We start from the raw sequence: 27,540 nt of genomic DNA, 5'->3' as shown, positions 1-27,540 counted from the left end.
ATGGATAAAATCTTGTTGTGGAGTCTCCTGTTGATTTTTTTTGGAAGTCAAGCCTCAAGACCCTTGGCTCAAAAAAATACTGAATTTGCAGTGGATCTTTATCAAGCTATTTGCTTATCTCACAAGAACAACATTGTATTTTCCCCGCTTGGAACAACTTTGGCTCTTGGAATGGTACAACTGGGAGCAAAAGGCAAAGCACTTCAGCAAATAAAACGAACTTTAAAGCTGCAGGAAACCCCAACTGGTGAGAATCATACACTAGATTATTTATAGTTGACAAGATATGGTCAAGTTTATTTTTTAAGTATTAGAAGGTCAGGTCATAAAACTTGAACAAGTGAAAAAATATCAGAAAATACAAAACTTTAATAAAATAGAGAATTGTAAATGTAATTTTCATTCACCTATAACTGTTTCCCAATGAAAATGCTTAAAATAATTTATTAAGAAATTAACATTTATAGAGACATCAATTTTTGTACATGTTTGTATTTTCTTCTGATGTGTTTGTTTTGGTCAGTTTAAGTTGAGCTTATGCTGTGTGTGTATATGCACGTGTAATAATAGACATAATAATCGTATTACTTCCTCTCTTTTTGTTGTTGTTGCTGTCCTGGGGATTGAACCCAGGACCTTACACATTTTAAGCCAGTGTTCTACTACTGAGCTATATCCCTAACCCTTTTTTCCTTCAAAAATTCTGAAATCATTTTTCCATATCATGCTACTGAATCAAAATACAATTTTATATTGTTGCACTTTATTTCCTCTTATGGACATTCCATTTACTCAAGCCTTCTTCAGTAGGTTGTTTCCCATACTTTCTTCTAAAAAACGTACTTTCACCCATGGGGAAACCAAGAAAATCATTAATTTATGTATTTAAGAGCTTATTCAATAATTTTAGAAGAAAATTTGAAAAAAAGCATTCAAATAATCAATCAGAGGTTTTTCTTACTTCAAGTGTTGGTTGCTTGGAGTCCCACAAGGCTTATGCCGGAGACTATTTTCTTTTGACATCCTGTTTGAAACATCTCCTGGCCATGCTCACAATTTCCATAGTGGTTTGCATTTTAAACATTGACATCACTATTAGATAATGTGGCCCCAACATTAGAGGAGATATCTGGATTTTTAATTTGTAAATTTAGTCATTATGACTAATTTCAGCCTTATCACAGAGTAGCTATATTTAGGAATTTATTTTTTTCTGAAAATACTATTTACAAGGTTTTAATTGCTTCATTTCAAATAAAGCCAATTTTATACAGAAAAGAAGTTGGTGATAAGCTAATTGCAAGAGTTTTCCTTTGTGAATAATGTGTAATGAAGCCACTGTATTCCAAACTTATTCTTGATTAATTTCAGCAAATCCCATTACACCATTCCCAGAAACATTTAAATCACATGATACTGCTTTGAAAAGTAATAGAATGTTTATGAAGATATGTAAAGTTGATTCCATGATAAGGTAGTAAGATTAGAGCCTCCGAAATCTAAATTCATTGAATTGCAGGCATCTTAATAAGAGAAGTCTTAAGAGCTATGGCTCCGAACATAATAATTATCATAATAATCACGCACCATCAAACACACATATAGTGTATCAGCCACTGTTTTGTGTGCTTGGTATATAGTATCTCATTTGATATTTATAATTACTCTATATGGTAAATGCAACTTTGCCATACAGATGACAAAACTGAGGCCAAAAAAAAAAAGTTAACTAATTTTGCCAGGACTAATTCCAAAAATGATTCAGTGAGGCTTAGAGATAGTAAGTATAATTATGACATTTTAAATATTTTCTGTACAAGAATACATATGGACAATTAAACACTAACACTTTAATACATTTGACAACATGTACCAGAACGGTTCATTGTGCCTCGTTAAGTGATGGGCAGTGACACAGAGCAAGGGAAAAGCACCAGAGGTAAAGAAACCCAGTCAAAAGTGGAGAAAATGTGAGAAATAAAATTCAGAAAATAAAAAAGAGGAAAATGAAGAAATAAGAGAAAGAGGGACAGGAAATGGAATAGAGTGAGGGACTGACACAGAGTTAGAGAAAAGGCCCAAGCAATCCAAAAAGTGAGCAGAAAGGCTTTAGTATGGAACAAAGGGCAAACAGATCCAAAGACAGTGCCTGACACAGATGTACTGAAACCAAGGCTAAAAATAAAAATCAGAAATACCAATCCTTTTTTTATTGAAAGATCTTATATTTTGTTCATCAAAATTTTTGCAGTAATTTTAATTTTGGCATTAATTTTGCATTGAGGCATACATCTTGATTATTGAGTTTTTTGGCATCTCTTTAAAATTTTATGCCTGAGACGAGCATCTCCTTGACTCACGTTAGTCCTGGCCTTACCTTTAGTCCTCCTCTTGCTTTTCCTGACAATCTGTGGGGCCTGCCCTACCCTTCCATGTTGACACTTGCTTGTTCTACAGGGCATACAAGTGAGGGGTCTACTGGGACTCTTCATGTGCTCAGTTCTCCTTTCTCCCCCTGTCAAAACACCTGGTTAGAATTTACTTTGTCCTTTTTGCTGAACATTTGATAATGCTCCATTTTGTTTTGTTTCTGCTGACTGATCAGAGGCTGAATTGAAAGTGGTTTTTTATGCTAAGAGGGTTATGAAAAGAAAGCTTAGGCTGGGTATGTAGCTCAATGGTAGATAGTGAGGCCCTGGGTTCAGTCCCCAGCACTAAGGGAGAAAAAAGAGAGAGAGAGAGAGAGAGAGAGAGAGAGAGAGAGAGAGAGAGAGAGAGAGAGACTGAGACTAAACATGAATTCCAATCCTAGTTCTGCAATTAAGTGACCTTGTGATTTGGCATAAGTCATGTCACCTCTCAAGTTTCTTCCTCTTTCTGGAGCTGGTTTCTCACTATAGAAAGGAGGGTCAGATTAAGTGATTTATTTGGACCTTTCTGCTGAGATAATCTATACTTCTATGACTACTGTATTTTCATTTTTGGAGAATTGGTTATTGAACTCTTACTAGCAGAAGAGAACAGGTACTAAAATTTTAGAACATTATCTGGAGGTTTGGTACAATCACCCCCAGAGTCACATTCACCCCATGGTCTGTGGATTCTCTATAGCTCTATTTTAGGAAATGAAATCAACTTATTCTCATTGCTTATTAGGAGTCATGTATATGCATTCTTTTCGATCTGTGCTAAATGAGATCATTAATCTATAAATTAAATCAAACTTATAAAGCAGATAACTTTATATTCTCTTCCAAATTTGTGCTACTTGGTGACATTTTTTCATTGATTTCTGAGTCCAGTGATTTATCAAAGGGCAGCTGTTTGTCACATAGTCTTAAACCTTAAGTACATGACATAAATCTGTTTGCTCTGACAAATGAGTTAGAACCATTTTTTCTTCTCTTTCCTTTTTTTTGCCATTCCTTAAAGATGCTCATAAATTCCAAATTCCTGAAAATTAGTTTCAAATTCTGTCACTTCATTTCTGACCTGAAAGTTGGTTTCAAATTCTGTTGCTTCTCTACTGACCTTAATTAATTATTTTGGAGAAGCTCTGGTATCTTAAGAAATCTCTGAAGCTTCCCAGCTGTTGAGATATTTTTTCAAGCTTCAAAGAGCAAAGAATGATTGCATCTGTAATCATTGTGTACACAAGTTAAATAGATTAACTGCCTTCCTTTCCTTATGTAAAGAATTCCAGTGTTGTAAAGAGTTACTGAAACTCAGATCTAGTTATACAGAAGCTAATTCTTTTATTTAGAATCTTTTATGTCTTTATGTCCTAGTGAGTGGGGGATTCTAGTTTGAAATATAATGCAATATACCTGGCCGAGGCTATGGTAAGGGTGTTGTACTTGTGTCAGAACACCAAGCTAAGGAGGCAAATAGGAACTGAAATGTAACCAACACAGCTGGTCCAGGTGTAAGGCCACAGAGCTGCAGCTCCCAGTGACAGGGATGTTGTTATTTGTACAAAGACACGTTTAATTGACTCATTTATCTAGAGGCCATTGTTAGAATAGTTAAAGATGTTTATTGTTCATGTAGACAGACAAAATATATAGATTCATGAACCTGAAGAAACAGGCAATTCTGATTCTCACCCATCTCTAGAGATGATCATAGTGTTTACCTTGCACATTTCAAAACCTGGACAGGCACAGTTACTCAAAAGAGAGTGGTTCTTTCGCTGAAATGAAAGTAATATTGAAAAGGATTGCTCATAGCTGCCATACCCCATCAACATCCATTAGCATTCCCCTTCCATAAGTACTGGGTATTCATCTTAAGGAATGATCAAGATTCTACATATGAATTTCCAACAACTAAAAATGAGCTAAATGTCTCTATAAAGAGGGATTTTTCCTTCAGCCTGTACAAATGCATAGTTTCATGTTTGTCAGATTTTGAATCGACATGGGTATTCTTTTTCCTATATAAAAGTTGATTTCACTAAAAAATAATGCTTGAGATAAATGCTTGAAATATTTATACTAACTTCAGATTGTTAGTTATACCTAAGGGTGCAAAAAATGGTGATATGAATCAAAACGCTTAGATAACAAAACTGGAATGCCGTTGTTTTATGTTGCTCAATATGTCAGTATACGTTATAATTATTTTTTAGGAGAAGAATTTTCTGTGTTGAAGTCATTTTTCTCTGCCATCTCAGAGAAAAAACAAGAATTTACATTTAATCTTGCCAATGCCCTCTACCTTCAAGAAGGATTCACTGTGAAGGAACAGTATCTCCATGGCAACAAGGAGTTTTTTCAGAGTGCTATAAAACTGGTGAATTTTCAGAATGCAAAGGCTTGTGCAGAGACAATAAGTACCTGGGTAGAAAGCAAAACAGATGGTAAAGTTTTCCATTTTTCATAAAGCCATTATTTGCCATTGTAATCATAGTTTTTAATATCTTAGAGTAAAAGATAATGAATGTATATTTAACTCTTCCACTTTTTTGGATCAGAAGGATCAAATCTCCTATTTCACTATTATTTAAATTAATATTAAATTTTAAAGCCAAGAGAAATTATAAGCTGCTTCGAAAAAAGATGCTAATTGTTTTATAATTTTTTGAAAGATATCTATTTACACAATTCTTAATTGAAGAATTTTAAAAATAATTAATTTTAAAAATAATGTCTAAGCATTGATTTTTCAAGTATTGAAGCAGGAAGATCTTTGGTCAGATAGAAGTTAAAGCCGTCAATCCCAAATGGATTTTTTCCCACATGTACTGTAAATAATTAACACAGTTTAGTTGACCATGTTAATGTTTAATAATAAATGTTAATAGTTCTACTAAAAACATGTATTTAAATTAAAGATTAGACTACCATGTCCATGACTAGCAAAGCCTAAATAGGATGTAGTAAGCTTAAAGTCAGATAGATATGTGTTCAAAGGAACATAGGAATATTTTAGGAAGTTATAAGCTATGCCCACTTTAAAATGAAGATACTATAAAACATTTTAGGATTATTGGAAGTTTTGATAATAATGTTTGTGAAGTAACAAGCACATACCAGGCCCTTAATTAACAGTAGTTTGTTTCTTTATTCATTAAACTACAAAACTTGTGATAGTATTAGATTCTCTGTAATCTTTATAGGTAGCCTCATGGGGGGAATCATAGTTTAAAAATCTGAGTTTCGTGTGGTGAACAGTGTCCCACAGGGATACAGATCAGGAAGTCTCTAGATGGCTTCATGACACCCAACAGTGGTTATTTATTCTAACTTAGAAATACTTACTATATATAGAAATGAAAGACTGGTTGTTTAGAAAAATTACGTTAGCATTCTCCATTCTTGTTCTGTTCCAATGGTACACACAAGTGTGGCAAGTTTGAGTGTACCATTAACCTATTAAATATGATCAACCTGCTGGAGAACCTTAAAATAAAATCTGAATAATAACCAATGAATATTAAGGAAGAAATATTTTGTTTTTGTTCTTTTTGTCTGAAAGACAAATGATAAAAATAATCTCACTGAAAATAATCCATTTATGTCTGAGTTTGCCTAATACCAGCACATAGTTCCTATTTCCTAGTGGAATCCATTTGCATCTGTTTCTTAATGAAATAATTTATAACATCTCTCTTTATTCTCAAAATTACTAAGGTTAGATTGTAAGACAAGTGTCCAACATATCTCTGCATGAGGCATTTTTGCTTTAATCCTCTTTAAAGCAGTTCCACTTAATCATTATTGAATATTTCTTCCTGTTTCTTTCTCTACTCCTTCATAGGAAAAATTAAAAACATGTTTTCAGGGGAAGAATTTGGACCCCTGACTCGGCTTGTCTTGGTGAATGCTATCTATTTCAAAGGGGATTGGAAGCAGCAATTTAGAAAAGAGGACACGCAGCTGATGAATTTTACTAAGAAAGATGGTTCAGCTGTCAAAATTCCAATGATGAAGGCTCTTCTGAAAACAAAATATGGTAATAGGAGAAACCCTACTTCTTAAAGCATGGCTTTGGTAATTGCCAAGTACATTTAATAATTTATTTCCTTGGTTCCAGGTTATTTTTCTGAATCCTCCATGAAATACCAGGTTTTGGAATTGCCTTATAAGGATGACCACTTTAGTTTAATCATCATACTTCCTGCAGAAGAGGTGAACATAGCAAAAGTAGAAAAATTAATTACTGCTCAACAGATCCTGAAATGGTTCTCTGAGATGCAGGAAGAAGAAGTGGAAATAAGACTCCCTAGGTTGGTCATTTCCTTTTATTATCCTAGTTCCTATGTTTCTGCTTATGGAGATATTTGAAGAGCCAGCTGAAAGATAGCAAATGCCTGAGAAGGCTATTGCCATAAATAAAAAGGAAAACATATTTAAGAATGTTACTCCACAGAATGGATGCAAAGGCCAGTCTTTACCCTGCCAATGTAGTTTCTATGTGAGAACTGACTTTCAGTGTTTTAATTCTCTCTGAAAAAGATGAAGCATTACCTGTAATTCCAGCGTCTCAAGAGGTGGAAGCAGGAGGATCATGAGTTCAAAGCCAGCCCCAGCAATTTAGCAAGATGCTAAGAAACTAAGTAAGACTCTGTCTCTAAATAAAAATACAAAATTAGGGCTGGGGATATGACTTAGTGGACAAGTGCTCTTGAGTTCAATTCCCCCATACCCCACAAAAAAAGATGAAGAATTATATTGTAAATTTAGAATTCAGTGATTTAAAAGAATTATCATCTTTTTATTTTACAAATTTATCCTTCTCTAATATGTTTTTCATTAGAATTTAAAATACTTTTTGTTCAGAGAAAACAAATTCTGTAGTAATTTATGATAGTGTATTCACCATTAAAAATGTGCTAAATCACCTTTGACAAAAGAGTGCTCCAATAGTTACTGAATTATAAATAGAATCTTACAGTCAATTTTGCATAGTTAATACAACATGGAAATTGCAAAGGATGGTCCTAGAAAGCAATGATTATAAACATTGATATCATACCTCTAAGGGACAGAACTGACTACAGAGTGAAAGCTGTGCCCAAATAACCCCAATCCACACTCCATCTGAACTTGTAAGAGGAGAGATGTTTAACAGATTATATGCTCTTCTTTGATTTCTAAATTTCTCTGTAAACTCCACAACTCTTAGATAGCTTCTGCATCTGTGTCAGTCATTCCCAGTGTCAAAAAGTCTGGAACTATGTCCTGTTGTTTATCTCTGGAGACTTCACTAATGCCCACCCCACACCAGCACATTCTCTCTTCATATGCTACTCTCGGTGGGTTTCCCTGACTCTCAGCATATGTCTCAACCTCATACTTGTTAAAGAAAACCTATCACCGAACAATTTATGTGAATCTTTATTAATCTTCTTTTTACCTACCTTCCTTGGTACTCTGGAGAAAGAAGTATCTGATGCTTTACTCTCCCTGTGGGCTCTAGATCATCCTTTTATTAATGATCCTTTTTTTTTTTTATTTGTTGTGGTGCTGGGAACTGAAATCAGGGTCTTGCCTTACTCATGCTAGGTAAGCCCTCTATCGCTGAGCTACACCCACAACCTTATTAATCACCTTAAAAAAATATTTCTTCCTTTATTCCTTATACCACTAATCATTTTCTCTCTCTTCTGCTCCCTGACTTATTTTTTTCCTGTACTGTTCTCAAATAAAAAATGTTTACCAGAGACTTATCTTCAGAATTTCTTCTTATTCCTCTGAGAAATATTATTTTCCCCTGTAATTCTTGTCTCTGGAAGTCTGAATCACGAACTCCAACCTCTCTTCCAATTTCCTACCATCTGTAATCTCTACCTGAATGTTATCCAATCTTTTAAATAATATGTATTATTTATATTTTAGCTCAAAGAATATATATTATTTATATTTTATCTCCTATTTAGTTTACTTTATGCCAAACTGGGGATACAATGGCTTATGTGACAGATAGTTTACCTTCTAATAATTGAAATAATAATTTTTGAAATTAAATTGTTTAACTCCAAAGTTACTTTTTCTTTTCCCTTATTCTTTTTTTCCCCCTGCATTGGAAAGATCACTGTCTTAGAGTCAAAAAAAATACTGAATTTTAAAACTCTCTATACTATGTAGTACTAGTGTGGTCTTAGGAGAGTCACTGGATTATTCTTAGTTGCAGTTTTTATCAATATAAAGTGTATATAATTATGCTTATAACCAAGGTATCCCCTATTTCTTGATTCTAAGTAACAAATTCTTTAATTATGCAAGAACCCCAAACTTAATTGACTATAGGAAATAGGATTTGAACACAGTTCCACATAGAAGAAAGGTGATGTTTAGAGAAAGGGAGTTGATGTCCATCTATAAGCCAGGAAGAGAGGCAGAAAATAAAACATTTCCTCACATCCTTCCAAAGAAACCAAAACTACTGACCTTGATTTTGGACTTCAGGCCTCCATACCTATGAGATAAAACATATAAGCAGCCAATTTGTGGTTATTCATTAGCAAACTAATACAAGTAAGAAAACATCAGCGTTTAACCAAAGTTTATTGGAAGTGTGGTGATAAAGCTGGGTATGCACCATGACTATTCTCCTGGTGTAGACACTTCTTGTACCAAGTTCCCCGTCTTTTGATATCCATAGCATGCCATTGTCATGGCACCAGGGCCATCCCTCACCCAAGAGTACTCTTCATCATCTTCCTCCAGAATCTTCCTCCAGAATCTTCCTCCAGGACTCTACATCCAGAGTCCTCCAACTCTTCCCAGCATAGGAAGAAAAAACCCAGATTTCCTTCCACCGGTCTAGGGTCAACTTCCCAGGTGTGGAAGGAATCTATAGCAGTAGATTTCAACACTCACTGAAAATGAAATCTTCATATTATACAGAATAGATTATACCCTCATAATCTCAGATATCTCTATCTCATTGAATTTGTTTGCATAATGAAAAGCCAATGTAAACAATTTACATTAAAAGGTGAATTGAAATCCTCATTTATGTAAAAACAGAAACAGTAGTTGGTAGTAGCACACCATTTTTTCATAAAAATTCCAGCCATCAAAGATTTTAAAAACTTGGTGATGGTTTCACTTACACTATCTCATCACATCTATTCATAGCATAAAGTTTGGCAAATGGAAGATACTAAATAAATGATTTTTTTTCTGTTAAGATGACTGCCCAGCCAGTATCAAATGAGAAACATCATCTTCTCTGATTTCTCAGTCTTTTTCAACTTCTATTTCTCTGTCACCACGGTCCTTCTCATGGTGTCTGACCAGAGAATTTCCAATTATCCTTCAAGGTCCCTCTCTTGAATGACCTCTTCCATTAAGATTTCTTCAAACATGTCGAGTTAAGAACCATTACTTATCTTCATTTTCAGAACACTTCATGCAAACTTACATCAAAACACTTATTATATTACATTTTAATTTCTTGCTTACATTCTTGTATACCCTGTTAAGGTGTAAGTTCTTGAACAGAGAGTTATGTATATGTTGGTTTCTGTAGCCCCTAGCACATTTCACACTATATAGTATTTGTTAAATTAGTACTATTGAGTTAAATTATATAAATATTTTCACAGAAAAAAGATTCTGTATTATGTCTCTTTATCTAATCTTAAATATCTCAAGCAGAATTCAACTTTCCAATCTTGTTTTAATAACTTTCTTATGAGGATCCTGGTAAAGTTGACCCTCCTTACCATATGTTCAGCATAATTAAGAAAAGGAAATCAGCCATTTATTTGGAAACATCTTCTAGAGAAGAAAAAAATTAGATTTTTTTAATTCAAAGGATTAAAAATTTGTCAATGATTTAATTGCATTAATACATTTAAAATTATTAACTTTACATTAAAAGAATGTTTTCTAATTTCTTAAAAGAATGATTTTTCTCACATGTTAAATTCATTAACAATTTTAGTCCACCAGAACATATTTGTTGGATTGTTTCCTGAACATAAAAATCAGGGATTGAAAAGTAAAAAAATATATATTTTCCCCAAATTAACAATTTCTTCACAAATTGAAAAATTCCCATTTTAAAACATGTATTCAGCACAGAAAAAATTAGAAGAGCTCAATAAATATTTTGTGTGGACTGACAAATTTATATTTTATCACTCAGTGCTGTGGTTCTTTTATACCTGAATGGTTATACTGGTTATCAAATAGATGAGTGAAGATTTTGGTAACATGGGAACAGTTTAAGTGACTGTTTTAGTTTCCCAGAACTACTGTAACAAAATGACATAAGAGTCTAGGTGACTTAATCCAATAGTAATTCATTCTCTCTCAGTTCTGGTTTAAAAGTCCAAAGCCAAGGTGTCACAAGCCCACTGTCTCTCTGATACTGCATTGAACACTTCCCTGTCCCTTTCTAGCTTCTGGTAGCAGAGCGCAATCCCTTGGTGTTCCTCTGTTCACAAATGCACCACCCCAGTCTTTGCCTCTGTTATGAGGTAGCCATCTATTCTCACATGTCATTCTCAGATTTCTGTCTCTCTCTTTCTCTCTCTCTTTGGTACCGGGGATTGAGCCCAGGGGCACTTAGCCATAGTGCTACATCTCTAGGCCTTTTTATTTTATTTTTAAAATTTTGAGACAGGCCTTTGCTAAGTTACTTAGGGGCTAGATAAGTTGCTGAGGCTGTCTTTGAACTTGTGATCCTCCTGCCTCAGCCTTCTGAGCCACTGGGATTATAGGCGTTTGACACTGTGCCCACCTCAAATTTTTTAAGGACACCTGTCATAAAGGATTAAGGACCCAACCTACTCCAGTATGACTTCAACCTAATTAATTATTTCTATAAGGAATCTATTTCCAAATAAAGTCATAATTACAGCTGGGGTTTAGAACTTCAACGCATGGATTTGGGGAAAATATGTGTGTCGGGGGGCAGGGGACACAATTCAACCCATTACACCAGCTATACTAAATTTTATGTTGTAAAACAAAATGCCTTTTTCAAGAAAAAATGTCATAAACACCAAAGACAGAAATATTAATTGTGCACCTATATCAAAGCTACAGCAGGAAGGAACATGTGACTCTTTAGATGATAGTCACTGAGAAACACTCCCCCTTCCCCTCTTTGATATATAACTAGATAGAATTGAGGCCAATAAGACAGACTACAGTCTAAAAATACTAGGGTGCTAACTGGTTTTTATTGTCTCTAGCAGTCCAGAAATCTAATTTTAGAATTGTCCCCCAGTGGATGTTAGCTAAAATAATTCTATTACTTTGTCTAGCTGTAATATGAAGTCTTATACATATCTTAGAGGTTAAAATTTCCTAATTTGGAGAGTCTAACATACACTTGCAGTATGTTAGATTCTGATAATATGCTTTTATGATTATGTGTATGGGCAAAGGTGATCATTTAATACATGAAAATCAGGTTAAAAAACACAGTAACTTTCATCTACAGAGCACTTATAACTTTATAAAAGATTTAGCTTTTGTCGTTTAATATCAAATGCTATGGTTCTATTGTCTGACTTGGTTATGTCTCATCTGTGAAACATAAGAAAATGGAGACACTTGAAAGTAGTAAGTTGGTTGCATTCAACCACTGTTGGGAGAGACAGGATTGACTCCCATGTCTTTGGCACACAGCCTTATAGCCTGAGTTGATTATTTTTTAGAAAATGTATTTCCTGTTAACACAGATTGATTGGGACCTTACTGTGGGCAAAATGTGGGACAGATGTAACGTGATAGATATGCTCCTGCATTATAGGACCATTACTACATAAGTGGAGCCAGGTAAGATTTCCACAAGGAACTTATGAAGACTAAAGCAGTGTACAATAAGTACTAAAACAACAGTATACACAGTGAGCCCTGTGACAGTCCCAGGAGGAGGTGGGAGCACCAGAGATGCTGACTATAAACAAAGTTCCCTAGAAGAAAGACTTCAGAGCTTCACTGTAAAAGAACCAAAAGGGATAAGTCTCATATACCATGGGGAATTCTTGCAATTATCCAGGTCAGTTGAATGATTAAGATGGTCTTTTAGAAAGAAATATTTGGTAATCGCAATGTCTTTTACATACTGATAACTTGTCGGAAATTCACACTCCCCCGCCATCCCATCCCCACTGTATCCATTTTTTTCTGGATAGCTTCTATTTTTCTTTATGACCAACTTTGGCTTTTAGACAGCATTTATGATCTCTCTATGCAAGATCCACAAACATCTTCCTTTCTCCCTGCTGGGAAAAGTTCTTTTAAGATTTTTGTGTTTATTTCTTCAAGGTCATTGTGCTAACGCTGTTTTCTTGTTTTCCCATTGGCCTGTAAACCTCTTGAGGATTTATGCATGTTTCTTCTCTATGATCCCAGCACAAAGCAAGAGTTTGAAAAATGGTAGTTGTTCAATCAATGTTTGTTGCTTCAAACTAGAAGTAGTGATGTTCTGAATGTGGAAAAGAGGGACAGACTGAAATCCCAAAGATCATTTAAGAAAACACTGCAAAGATTCAGGCATTCAGTAATGAGTGCTTAAAGGGAACAGCTTTACCTGGGGGAGTAACTGGTAAAACAGAAAAACATTAATGGAATGTGTGACTAGATACAGGCCATGAAGGAATAGATTGGTTTGAGGGTCTAAGCTTGATTTGCTAAGAAAATGTAAGAGCTATGATTTCTCATTCCTTTGTAGCGGTCCTTAACTGGACACCATGGATTTCTGGAGAGTCCTTGAAATCAATAAAATTATTTACTGATTTATGCACATAAGGTCAAATTTACATTTTCCTTGGGAGAGGCTTAATAGATGTCATCAAATTTTCAGAGGTCTGGGTCTTTATACTTATTAAGCACTACAGTTCTAGTCAAGAGTAAATATAAAAATGGGGCTGGGGATGTGGCTCAAGTGGTAACACGCTCGCCTGGCATATGTGGGGTGCTGGGTTTGATCCTTAGCACCACTTAAAAATAAAATAAAGATGTTGTGTCTACTGAAAACTGAAAATTATATTTAAAAATATCTCTCTCTCTTGCTTCTCTCTCTCTCTTGCTTCTCTCTCTCTCTTTAAAAAACAAAAATAACAGGCATAGTTTCATTCTGATGGGTACTATTCTTTTTCTGATAGGTACATATTGAATGATGTGGCTGACATTTCATAGTATATTTTATAAACCATTAAAACCAAATAATGGAAAATAGAATATATTGAAGACCCAAGAGCTTTGCCACCCTTTAACTATAACTTTAATCTCTTTATTGATCTAAGATTCTTGTTTCACTGTTTAGGTGGGAGAATGATAATACATGCCTTGTAGGATTGTGGTAAGGATTCCATGAGATCATGTATATACAATTTTAGTGGTCAATATTAACTCTATTATTTGTATTATTAATCTCATTGAATTCTGGCATTTGGTGAGCATAGAGCTGCCCGCCTATCTTTAATCTTTTCAATAAATTTGATAGACATTGAGTTTTATATTCAGGTTATAGGTGAAGTGCACACAGGTGAATGCCTGGCCTAGGTTTACATAGTTAATAAATGGTGGAGAAAAAGTTGCAAGAGGACAGCTAAAAGTCAGAAAACAGATGTCATGTGAGGCAAGCATGAGGGGTGCCCAGACAAAACAAGTGGTCAGTGATAGAGCAAGATCAAAGATTTGGAGCAGCTGTACCAGGACTTTTCAAAGGACAGAACATTTGCCCTAGGAACTAAAGTGTCACATTCTTGCTGGACTAGAATCAAGTCCCAGGGGGTGGCCAGCCTTCTATCTCTAAGTGGGTGAGTGAGAGTTATGCATGGGTGAGAGGTAGGGAACATGAGAAACATGAGTTGGAATACAAATATGAATATATCATGATGAATAATGATTGCACAATGCTCTGACCTACTCAACACTGATAAAAATGGGAATAATAAGAAGTATATATTAAATGTTGTTAAGATATGTTTCATATGTGATAGAAAGTATTTTTAATTCAGCCCATGAGGCTCAAAGGGTATTTCACCCCTACAGCCTACACATATACATATACCCTAAGGAAGTTGGTTGGCAGGGGACCGGAAGCTAGTATGCACCCACATAACAGAGCAGGCCCAGAACTGTCAAGAATTGTGTTGCATTTCTATTCATTTTATTATTTATTTATTTATTTATTTATTTATTTATTTATTTATTTATTTATTTATTTTTGGTGCTGGGGATTGAACCTAGGGGTGTTCAATCACACCTCTAGCACCCACATCCACATCCCCAGCTCTTTTATATATTTTATTTAGAGACAGGGTATCACTGAGTTGCTAAGTGCCTCACTAATCTGCTGAGGCTGGCTTTGAACTCTAAATCCTCCTGCCTCAGCCTCCTGAGTTGCTGGGATTACAGGAGTGCGCCACTGTACCTGGTTATATTTTTATTCTTGTGGGTGACCCTAAGTCCTGGTTTGGGTATAAATCACACCTCTAGCACCCATCTTCACCTCGAGCCTAGAAAACAACTTTCTCCAGCTACTTCTGTCTTCTATTTGATGGTGATGATAATGCTTACATCCCACAAGGTTTGAGAAGATTGAAGATATAACCTATATTAAGTGCCTCACTCAGAGAAGTGCTCCTTTATACCTGGCTATTCGTGACTTCAATAATTATGGATAATTTGAAATAGACTGCAAATTATACTTTTATTAAATGGCTGAATGGATTTCCATTGCTATAGGTTTCTTTGGACTATATTATGAGCAGGGCTATTATTTAAATGACTTTCTCATAATTAGACATTATTAGAAGTTATAATAAGTCTTGTGGTATTCTTGTCATTATCCTAAAATTGTTGGACTATTACACTAAAAATAGTCAATTTGTAGGTGTATTAGAAAATATATTTTTCACCTTTCAGAAGCCCATACTCCATTTAATTTAAAGAATATGATAATAAAAATAGAAAAAAATCTCAGAACCATCATGTTGCATTTTATCATTCCTAGTAAAAAGTTACAAGGAAGAAGTTGAAAATAGTTGGCATACAAGAAGCTATTTTCATTATAAGTAGATTTTAATATGCATGTTGCACCTGTTCCCTGTTAGCTGGGGTTCTGAATGAGTTAATGTCTCCCAAAAGTATGCATTATTTTACCAGGAAATAATTTAGACCCAGTAAAGTTCTGCCACAGCATGTTCATTGTTTTGAAGAATTATAATTAAGAAGCTTGTTCAGTATTTGCCAATGAAAACAGTGATTAGACTGATTGCCCAAGCTAATTTCTAGCCCCAGAAGTGAGCTTACCTGTTAGATAAGCAAGGATCCTTGAGTAATAGTGTCTGCATCCGTACACTGGTGTTTAGGGGCAAATGCCTGTCAGGCATAAGCAAAGATGCTTATCAGGAGTTGCTGGAAATTTCACAGATGTAGAAATCATAGTTTCCTGTTTAGTAATGTTACATTTGTCTTTTCATTTATGAACAACGTTTCCAATCTAATTTTGAAATGCTTTAAGCATTTATGAAATAAAAAAGTATTAGCCTCCTTCCCGTTTTATTTACATAAGATTTAGTGATTGCTGAATTCCATTATGTTGACATGGGTGGTGAAGTTCAGTGCCTGAGAGAATCTTTGAGATTCTCTGGTCATAGGTGAGGAACAGAGGGTGAGCCAAATACTGGAGTCCTATTTCCCTGCTATGGAAGTACCACCCCAACCCAAACTTTCTGTAAGTTTTCTTTCCTTTCCTTTGAAAGAACTCTGTTCCTTCTCTGACCGATTTACAGGGTCCATTGGGAAGATATTAGGTGTGTCCATCAACTGAAAAAGCTACATCAACTGTGACAGTGGTGGGATGGTTGACTGGTTACAAACGCTGTCTGTACTTCAGTAGCCAACAATCTTCCCCATAAACTGTGGACTCTGGTTTTCTGCAAATAGTATCCTGGATGTCTGCCAGGAGCCATCTTTGATGGCTGGAGGGAAAAATCTACACTTCTTAGAAAGAAGCTAGCACTGAACATTTAGATAGAATTGTTGTGCTGGGTAATTGTCACTTCAAAAAATGGAGTATTCTATTCATCATTCCTACCTGCCATTTATGTAGGATGCAAGTTATTAGCAATCCAGTACTGAATGAATGGTGAAACTGGGGAGAAGGGATGTGAAATGTGAAAAAAAATGTAATTGGGAGAATGAAAACAAAAGATTTCACAGTATAACCTCTTCCAAGTCATCTGTTTTATTAAAAAAGCAGTTTGCTAGCAAATATGTGCAGTGTTTCAAGATTTTTCATTTTTTTAAACAGATTTAAAGTGGAACAAACACTAGACTTCAAAGAAGCTTTGTATTCTTTGAACATAACTGAGATATTTAGTGGTGGCTGTGACCTTTCTGGAATAACAGGTAGTATGATGGATAATTTTTCTATTGTCATATTAGTTTGTTTTCTTAGTATTAACTAACTGATCTTAATATTAACTGACTGATCATAAAATTGAAAGAGCTTTCATTCCCAGCATACATATACACAGTGAATAAATGTTATGGGCATGTTGATCTGTCTGTAAACAAGCACTCTATTTTGCATCTCGGATGTTTTCCTTAATGAAATTCAAAAAAACATTTCACAATATTAGATAAGCATTCTAACCATACTTTCAATAAAACGATGTAGGTAAGTGTATTATGTGGGCTGTTATTTCTGCTGTTTGTATTTCTTAATCAGAATAATGGGAATTACAACTTTGAGTCTCTCATCTAAGCAGAGCTAATAAAACTCTAATAAACTAATTTCCGAATGTTAATTCAGTAATATTAGAGCCCATGGAGTAGACATCCTCAAGCTGCTGGATCAAGAAATTGTAATGCTGCAGCTGGCAGATTTAGCAACAGACTCCTTTGGATTGACAAGAATTGCAGAGGGAGCTTTCATGCTAAATTGCACCTGGGGAATTGTGTGTGGTTAAGGAGCTTGCTTGCACAACAATGCCAGGACAGTGTTTTAATTCTTCTGGGTTTGGTTGCACTCAGTATTTCAAAAGACTAAACAAAAACAAACAAACAAACAATTTTTTTTTCTCTAAAGAGAAAAAAAATAGATGAAGAGGGCCAATTTGTCACAAGTTACTCTTTTAAAAATTCTGTCTTATGTGTTATAAAATGACCTTGATATAAGTCTGGTTTTTGTATCATAGCATGTGGAAATATTGTGGAAATGTTTTGTGTTTTCCTATATAAACATCTGGACTTTGGAGAGGTATTCCTTAATCTAGTCACTCATCAATTATGTGGGTAGCGGAATGGAAGGAATGAGCTTTCCTGGTGGAGAGATGAATGGGGTTCACAGGTGACATAGATGTTCATTATCACCCTCACACATGATATAGCCACTTGTTCTCACAGTGCCAGATAGATCTGACTTCTTTGACAGTTTCATCAGCACCAGAAATGAGACAGTCAACATTAAATACTACAATAGAGTGCTGTCTAAATGTGCCCTGGCACACAGCCACCTCAACAACCTATAATAAACCAAACACTTATTTTAATAAATCAAGCACTTTTTTTCTCTTAAACTTATTTTTGCCCATAGGAAGCTCACTCATTATACCTTAGACTTTCAAATAGCTACTCATTGTGCAAATTCCTGGCAATTTGTGACTTTTATAACATCTCTTTTTACAGGATGATTCAAGAAAATACTTCCAAAATTCTTCATAAAAATTTTTGTGCAAGAGAATAACTCTGAGCAGAGAAGAATAAATGTTCAGGATTTTCTGCTCTCTTCCTCCTGATTTACCTATTTGAGTTGCTTTAACTACTCTGACTTTGTCTTATTACCTGAAATAGAATAGCTCCAGCCAGTGTTGACACTGCAGCTGTTATCCCTACCGATCATTTACGTCATGAACATCCTCTAAATGAAACTGATCTGGTTCAACACTATGATACGTGACATATACATGAAAGAGGAAAGAGATGCTACCTTATATGCATGCAGTGCACAAGTTTTGAATAAAATACTTTTATAAAGTTAGTTTGGAAACTTTGAGATTCATATAACCCTTCAATTGAATCTCAATTCACTCATTGAGATTCAATAACCCTTCTCTGCTCAGGGTTATTCTCTTGCACAAAAATTTTAACTTCTCACTCTACTGTTACTTCTCCTGCCAGTTCTAGTAAAGTACTTAACCTTATTGAATCTCCATTTTCTGATCTAAGTGAAATAATATATCTTAGTGACTTTTGGAGCAATAAATAAGAGCATGTAAGTAAATCACCTACTTCACTTAATGCATAGTAAATGCTCAATAAGTGTTTAAAAAATCCAGTGAAAAAGTGTCATATTAATTTTCATTTTCACATTTTATATCAAAGCTATCAAAGTTTTCTCTGGTCCTCTTAATTTAACAGTGACATACTTGGAATTTTCATAGAAATGTAAGAGAAATAGTTGGCACAAAGGCTTAGAAATCAGTGAGTTTGTGGAGTTCATATTCTTGTCCTAATCTGTCATTTCCACAATGAGGTGGAATACAAAGCGGCTCAGTCTAAGCGGGAGCCAGTGGGTAGCTGAAGTGTGTGAAATTCTTTATTCTTCTACCAACTGCTCTTTAGCTCTTGTTGTGGCTCTGAGGTCATTTACTCTGTGCTTTATTTATGATTCCTGTCTTATTCCAGGTGATACTGGAAGAAGCTGTTTAGTTTTTTGACCTTGTGAATCCGTTCTCCTATGTTTCAGTTGATCCACCCTGACATTGTGGATGCCCCCTTTCCTCCATGTTACAGGTCTCTAACACTAGGCATATTCACATCCTTTGATTAACTTATTTGAGTGGTATTTATTGCAAGCTACTCATGTGCCAGGGGGTTTTCTAGAGCATGTATCCATTGACCCTCTGAGGAACACTGTGGGATCTACCTAGTTTTCAAAGCAGACTTGACATGTCTTATAATCTCATGGCTTCCCCTCTTCCCACGTCTCAAAGAGACTATTATTTCAGATTCTTATACCAGATATGCATCACATATACATGAATGAGTTCCACCAAGGGGAGAAGAGGGACATTACCTCTCGGTTCAAATCCATACCAGAATAAAATATTGTAAGACACTCTCTTGCACTGAAAATTTTAACAGGCTTTAAAGCACAGCTCTGAAGTGATTTTGTAACAGATGACACAAAAGCTCTTCAGATTTTCATAGCCTCACTGTCTTGAAGGAAAGTAAATTTTGTTTTAAACTCAGATCAAAACTGAATATGGAATTTAAAAGGCAAGGCGGCTTTGAGGTTGAATACATAAGGTATGCCTCAATTCAAATCTGGAAAACCTCTTTCACTCTGTCTATAGATCGTGGTTAAGGGGGCAAAACCCTTTGTCCATTCAAATATTCCACTTGGTGGGATACCTGGTTTGATGCTTATCTTCTTCAATCTTTACCTCATATATCAGGGAGAAACCTAAACTCCATCTATGTCATGCCTATATGAGCTAAACTCAAAGCATTTTTATTTCTAGAAAATTGACTGAATAAAGAGGAATTCATTATGTTTGATTTCTGTTCTTTGTTCATTTGAAATAAAATTAATCTGGGACTTAATAGGTAATGACTCTTGATTTTAATCTTTAAATATTTAATGTTTTTCATCAGATTCATCTGAGCTGTATGTTTCTCATGTCGTGCAGAAAGTTTTCTTTGAGATAAATGAAGATGGCAGTGAGGCTGCAACATCAACTGGTAGGACAAATGGTCTCTCAGCAGACTGGGATGAAGGATGCTGGTCATTTGGTGGTGTTCTGATCTCTCTTTTCTTTGTATCATACTGCAGGGAACAAAAAAGGATAATTCTTTTATAAGTTGTTCATACATCTAATCAGTAACAGAATTATGCAAAAGGGAAGGGATTTGATTAGGACTTGAGGCTCATCTACTGATATTTGTTCATTTGCAAATTATATTACCTGCCAATTAGCAGATACGACTGATGGAGAAAACCTTAGGGCTCACATACAAAGTCATTATTATTTAAGAGTGCTCAGTCTTAAGTGCTTGTGTTTAATTTCATTCTTTTATTACACAAAGTTTGTCTTAATTTTTTTTCTAATTTAATTGTTGTTATTATATCCATGGCAGGGACTCTCAAACTTAGCTGAATATTAGAATCATCTGGGAACTGTAAAAAAATAAATCCTATGCCCAGACTACACTTCAAAATAATTGAATCATATGTCTGTAGGTAAGACTCAGCTTCTAATATTTTCTTGTTTCCCTAAGTGATTCCATTGTGCATCAAGGTTGAGAACTAGTTCTTTCTCCTTGTGGATTGTGTCTGCCTTTACTGCTACAGATGCAGTGCATAGAATAAGAGCAATCGCATCACACAAGAGCCATTGTTAGAAAGGCAGAGTCTTAGGTTTAACTCCAGACCCACTGAATCAGAATCTGGGTTTTCCAAACTCACCATGTAGTTCTGTGTACATTCCAGGTTAAGAATCATTCCTCTATATTTCACTTCCTTGAACAAACAATATTTTGAATAATATTTATACTGCATATAAGTAATACTTGAAAAAAATGGGGAAAACTCTTAAAGTCAATTAAAAATGGGAAAGGAACTGGGCATTTTGGTGCACACTTTAATCTTAGCCACTATGGATACTGAGAGAGGAGGATAGCAAGTTCAAGGCCAGCCTTGGCAATTTAGTCAGACCTGTCTCAAAATAAAAATTAAAAGGGCTGGGGGATGTAGCTCAGTAGCAGAGTACCCCTGGGCTCATTTAACTCCCAGTACTGAAAAAAAAAATTATATCCACTTAGTAATTTCTTGATTAAATTGTAAAGCTGCTTAGGGCCAATGGATTTTGACATCTGGGTGGGACACACTGCACTCTTGCTTCCATTTTGTCATCTCCTAAAGGCTTTGCATTGCTGTGCTCAAGAAACTAAGATTGTAGGGGATGAGCTGTATCAATCCTTGGAGAGATCAGAAGAATGCATTTGGATGAGGTTGCTGGCCCATGTAAAAAAAAAATTCTCCAGCTGCTTTTACATAGATCTGGAAAAGTTCTTCTAGGTCATTGTTGGATCCTCTCAAAATATTGGTGAAGATAAAGGTCCAGCAATATGAAGTGATTTTCCTTGGGTCATGCTGTTGATTAATAACAGAGTTTGAACTAAAATCATGATTTTGGGCTTCAAATTCATAGCTATTTCTCCTAGTTTCCACTGCTTCTCTTTAGGAGGATGCAGCGAGCATTAAGGGAAGACAATAAGAGCCCACAGTGATCCTGTTGAATTACACCTCAGCATAGTTGGCCTGAGTTTCCTGACTTTGGAAGAAGGCTTGCTTACAGGCTGCTCAGGAAGCAAAGTCCAGACATTCACTGTAAATGAGAATGGGAGTCAAACTGACTTGACTTTTCTGATTCTTCTCACTAATTCAAACATAAGCCCATATTCACTGGTAATTTAGGCAGTACAGCCCTGATGTTCCAGATAGAAGAATGCCTTTGTTGTTATATTAGTAATGTTATATTTGACTTGTTTTCTGATTCTGGTTATACATGCTAATTTTGTTTTCCTTTGGGTCTGAAAAAAATTATACAAAACCCTTGCATTATTGGTAAAGAAAGTAACTGATTAAGTGCCGACATATTTCATCTGCAAGAAAAGCCATCCAACCATTTAATTCTTCCCATCCAAAATATTGATAAATGCCATAATGGATCAACATGATACAATTATCATTGTAAATAATTTTTAAGGTAGCAAATCTCTGCTTCTAATATTGTAACAAAAATCTCATGTACATTCACTACATGAATCCTAAAAGCTCTGAGCTCATGGAATAATTTTGAAAGAGTAAGCACAAAATAAATTTGAACTCAGATGTGATTACCACAAGCTTGTAGTATAAAAATGAATTGCAAACATATCTGGATCAAAATTAAAAATTGAAAACATTGTAAGAATAAATCATATAATGTAAATAAAAAGTGAGCAGAAAAATTACTGTTTAAAACATGACATTTTCTAACTGCTTCCACCAAATTGAATCTAGTATCTGACTTTCTTCTTCACTGAACATAAATGTGAAGCTAGGATTATTCGATGAATGATCTAATATTTATTCTTCTGCACTTTGGTTTTTAAATTTATTGCAGATTTCCCAGCATTTAGAAAATGGTTATTTTTTCCACATGTTAACTCCTTAACCAAAATGACCTTTCTTGTCTGTGAAAAGTGTTTTGGATTTATTTTCTTTCCTGAGCTTTTAAAAGTGAATATCTAAATAACTTCTGTCTCTATTTTGTAGGCATACATACCCCTGTGATCATGAGTCTGACTCCAAATCAATTTATAGCAAATCACCCATTTCTGTTCATTATGAAGAATAACCCAACTGGTATGTTTCTGGAAAATTCTTTGTGGTACTTCCTAAGTTAAGCTGCCAATTGGTGTCTACATATCTGAAATTATTTGTTCTTTCAATAGATGCTGTTAGGTATATATTAGGTACCAGGCATTGTGTTTTTAGGGAGGATGAGGGCCTAAAATAGGGTAATGGTAATCATGGCTTCCACCCTAGTAATTTTATGGCTAAAATGGAATGTAGCCAGTTTATATTCCTATCTCCAAAGTTGACACCATGCTAGTAGGTAAGATAATTGACTAATAATGACATACAGGCTCAGAGAAAGGTATGTTTTGCCTAAGATCATGTAACTAGAAAATGGCAGAGTAGGAACTGAGGTTAGCTCTCTTTCTATGATATCACAATGGAATGGAAATAGATAGTTGTGGAGTTGAGAGAATAAGTGAGGGGTTGAATATAATTTTATATTCGATCAATCTGGGCAATTGGTGAAAGATGAGTTGGTTACATACAAAGAACACAAAAGATTCTGTGGTGGAGTAGATTGGCATTTAGCATACTGTTGACATATGGAAATCCAGATTACCTAAAGAGGTTTTGGCCCTTGCTTTTATGAAAGAGAAAGGCCAGGAATGTGAGTGCAGTGAGAAAATGGTCTCTAGGCATGTATGTAGGACTTCACAGCAGTCATAATAGCCATGTGAGAGTCATAAACCCCATGAGAGCAGAAATTATATTTTAATCAGCTCAGTATTTGGCAAAATACATTGCAGAAAACATCAGTGTTCCTAGAAGTTGAGAACATGGACTTACTTGGATGTCAAAAATTCCACCTCAATTAACTAGTAGTGGTTAGATATGTTGTTTACACTTTCTAATCTACATTTTCTTTATTATCAATCTGAAAATAACATCAGCACTCATGGAATTAAATTTAGGGACACCTGAGGGGCTGGGAATGTAGCTCAGTGGTAGAGGGCTTGTCTGTCTTGCAAAAGCCTGTGGGTTTGCTCTCCAACACCAGAAAAACAAACAAACAACAAACAGAAAAGAATATGTGAAGACTGTCATACTATGCCTGACACATACTAAATTTTCATAACAAATGAATCAATAAATTTAAATAAGTGAATGACTGAATGAATGAAGGAAGGAAAATTGAAAAAGTTTCTCTCTATAAACTGGTTTACAAGCAAAAGAGACATAGTTAATCTCAGAATCTGAATCTGTTAGATTAAATAGAGTCAGTGATACTGGTCCACTCAGGGATGTATTAATATCTCTTTCTAACTCAATGAAACTAGTGCTGACAGATCCTTTTGAAAGTTATATCTCAGAGATAATGGAACAGTCTGAGAATTGCTGAGATTGTATTAATACAACTCCGATTCTAGTGGTGGATGTCAGTGTTCAAATACATTCTTTTTTTTTTATTGTTGGTCGTTCAAAACATTACATAGTTCTTAATATATCATATTTCACAGTTTGATTCAAGTGGGTTATGAACTCCCATTTTTACCCCGTATACAGATTGCTGTATCACATCAGTTACACTTCCATTGATTTACATATTGCCATTCTAGTGACTGATGTATTCTGCTGTCTATCCTATTCTCTACTATCCCCCTTCCCCCCCCTCCCCTCTCCTCCCCTTTTCTCTCTCTACCCCATCTACTGTAAATCATTTCTTCCACTTGTATTATTTTTCTCTTACCCCTCCTTTCCTCTTATATGTAATTTTATATAACCCTAAGGATCACCTTCCATTTCCATGTGATTTCCCTTCTCACTCCCTTTCCCTCCCACCTCTCATCCCTGTTTAATGTTAATCTTCTTCTCAAGCTCTTCGTCCCTACCCTGTCCTTGGTTACTCCCCTTATATCAAAGCAGTCATTTGGCATTTGTTTTTTAAGGATTGGCTAGCTTCACTTAGCATAATCTGCTCTAATGCCATCCATTTCCCTCCAAATTCTATGATTTTGTCATTTTTTAAAGCAGAGTAGTACTCCATTGTGTATAAATGCCCCTTTTTTTTATCCATTCATCTATTGAAGGGCATCTAGGTTGGTTCCACAATCTTGCTATCGTGAATTGTGCTGCTATGAACATCGATGTAGCAGTGTCCCTGTAGCATGCTCTTAGTATGTCATTTGATCTATCTATCTTTAACCTTTGGAGAACTCTAATTTCTTACACTTACTATGTAATTATTGAGTATAAAGAAGAGAAAGAAATGAAGCTGCATTAAAGCACGTAAATAGTGACATTTAGAATAATTATGTTTGACTCTATTTTCCAAGTTGATGACTTATTGTATTCTAAGGCTATGTAATAGCTTTTAGTAAAACAGCACTGAAAGCCCAAAACCCAAAATAATCCACTAATTTATTTATTTGTGATAATGTTTAACTATCAAACCTTAATGACATTTTCCACTGTTTTATGATCTTTATTGTAATGAGAGTTTCTAGAGTTACTCCTTTAAAGTATTATTTAAAACAAATGGCCATGCATGTATTAACAATTATAAATTGTTGTTATACAAAATGTAGATAGGCTATTATCTTAAAATAATATACACTTAGTGACTTATCTATTTTTTCTCACAAATGAACTCAAGAAACCAGTGAGATTAACGAAGATGGGAAGATGGTGATTTAGCATCACTAAGGTGGACTATTAAAGGGCTTCAGGCTTTACATAAAATGCATTCAGTTGACTCTTTCTGAAGCTCGAGGATAAATGACTTTAGGAGGTTTAGTGCAACCAATTTTTATCTAGATTTAAATTTTTCTTTTGGCCGAACAGCCCTCTTGTGCAAACTCTATATATTATTTGGAGTTTCGTATCAGGCATGTTGTACATTGCAGTATATTTATGTAAAGCTCTAAGTTAAACTTCCAGTAAAATGAAGAACTTTTTTTTTTCTTTTTCTAGGCTATGGAAGTAGGTTTGCTTTATAGACTTTGAGAAAATTGTGAAAGATGTTACATGAAATGTGCCATTTCTGGGAAAGCAGTGAATTATGATTTTGAAGTAGAACTTCACACATAATAAAAACTATTGCATTAAGAACTCTTTCAGGCCTTTGGTCAAAGGGAGAATGGACTGTAGGATATGGAATTTTTCATTCTGATCATTAACTTTGGTTATGCTATGTATTTTAATATTACGAGATAAAAGGTGCCCACATTTGACACAGCTGCTGCATAAATATGTTGATTAAAATGTTTTAAATGCTTCCTATTTTAAAAGGAGGCATGGAGAGGAAAAAAAGAAAAAGATAGTGGTTTCTGCTTTGCCTTACCTCCCAAGTCCATTGCTATTATGTCAGGAGACATTTCAGTAATCTCCCCAATTTAGTGGTGACTGGATTGGTGACTGTGTGAAGATTTGATTCAAAATGTGGTCTCATTGGTGAAAGAAATGGATTGAGAAGGCTGGGACAAATGGCTGTGTGCAATGCCCTGCACTTCTGAATGTCTTAGTTTTTAAACTATGGCTTCAATTATACGACCAGTGTCTGTGAAAGTGACTTTAAAGAATTCCCAAACAATTCTGAAAAGCACTTCATGCCAAAGCATAATGAAGATACCAGAGTTACTGCTGGTTCCTAGTGTGACTAAATGTATCATTCACCCTGGGAAAAGGGTATGTGTATCTTTATCTCTCTGAAAAATAGGGGTTTTTACTTTCTTTTTCCCAGAATAATTTTAAGATTTTGAGGCAAGGCATGATTGAGTATAATTATTTATAAAAAGAAAAATAATACCTTGGAGATATTATGTCTATTTCCACATTATTGGCCCTTCTACAAGTGTGTCTTTTGACCGAACAGGGAAGAGTTAATTAAATAGGGCACTCCCACTATAATGTCAAATACATTTGAATATATCATTTTAATTAGCTTTCAAAGGATGCAAAATCTATTTTATCTTTCTTGAAATTAATCTTTATTACATCCAACTATAAGGAATTTATTTGACATTGACCTCTAGCCACTTTCCTTTCCCCATTTTTTTTTAAAAAGGTGAATAGATTTGATACATCATTTATTTCTACTTTGCCCTCTACTTTTTTGTTCCTTTTCACTTGCAAACACAGAATGTCTGGAAACAGGTGTTTGCATTTATGCTCTATACTATATCATCTTTGTGAGGGTTTGAAAGTAGTTGTGATATGAAAATATTGTCTTTAGCAGGAAAGTAAGCTTTGATTCAGAGCTGAAGGGGGAGAACTGGTGAGATGCACTTTTAACCCTGAGGCTTACATTACGTGCATGAGAGATGACTGCTGATGCCTGCAATTTGAAACTCCACTGTGCTCATCACCATTTTATTATGCTATGTTTGCCTGACTGGGTCTCTATATTTAGAAGAGCACTTCTCTCTCACTTTATTTTTGCTTTCCTACATGAAAACCAGTGCTAACACCATTTCCATGATGAATGTGGTGGAAGTTAATTTTCTTCATAAATTACCAGAAAATGATTAATAATGATCTAGTTATGTATTTTAGACAAAGAAGAGGGTTCCGTTATTAGACATTGCCTATAGAGAAAAAGACTAAATGATTCTTAAAATATTAAAAAACATTTTTCTTCAGAAATACCTAAAGTGTGTGTATGTGTATGTATTTTTTTTTCTTTTCTTAGAATCAATTTTTTTTATGGGAAGGGTGACAAATCCTGACACCCAAAACGTGAAGAGAAGAGACTTAGATTCATTGTAA

General features: G+C 34.9%; 1 protein-coding gene across 1 annotated transcript; it reads left to right on the top strand.

Annotated features, from left to right (window-relative positions):
* Positions 1-27,540, top strand: SERPINI2 (serpin family I member 2; the record flags this gene model as incomplete). The annotated part of the gene is made up of 8 exons (XM_081302218.1): positions 1-247; positions 4,631-4,861; positions 6,262-6,456; positions 6,538-6,730; positions 16,735-16,832; positions 20,085-20,171; positions 22,750-22,839; positions 27,464-27,540. 8 exons carry the CDS (start codon positions 1-3, stop codon positions 27,538-27,540), a joined length of 1,218 nt encoding a protein of 405 aa, XP_081158344.1.

Source organism: Spermophilus citellus (assembly GCF_964194105.1).
Source record: "Spermophilus citellus genome assembly, chromosome: 7".
In the NCBI taxonomy this organism is placed as follows: Eukaryota; Metazoa; Chordata; class Mammalia; order Rodentia; family Sciuridae; genus Spermophilus; species Spermophilus citellus.
The sequence above is the reverse complement of the archived record's forward strand: the minus strand, read 5'-3'. Positions and strand labels throughout refer to the sequence as shown.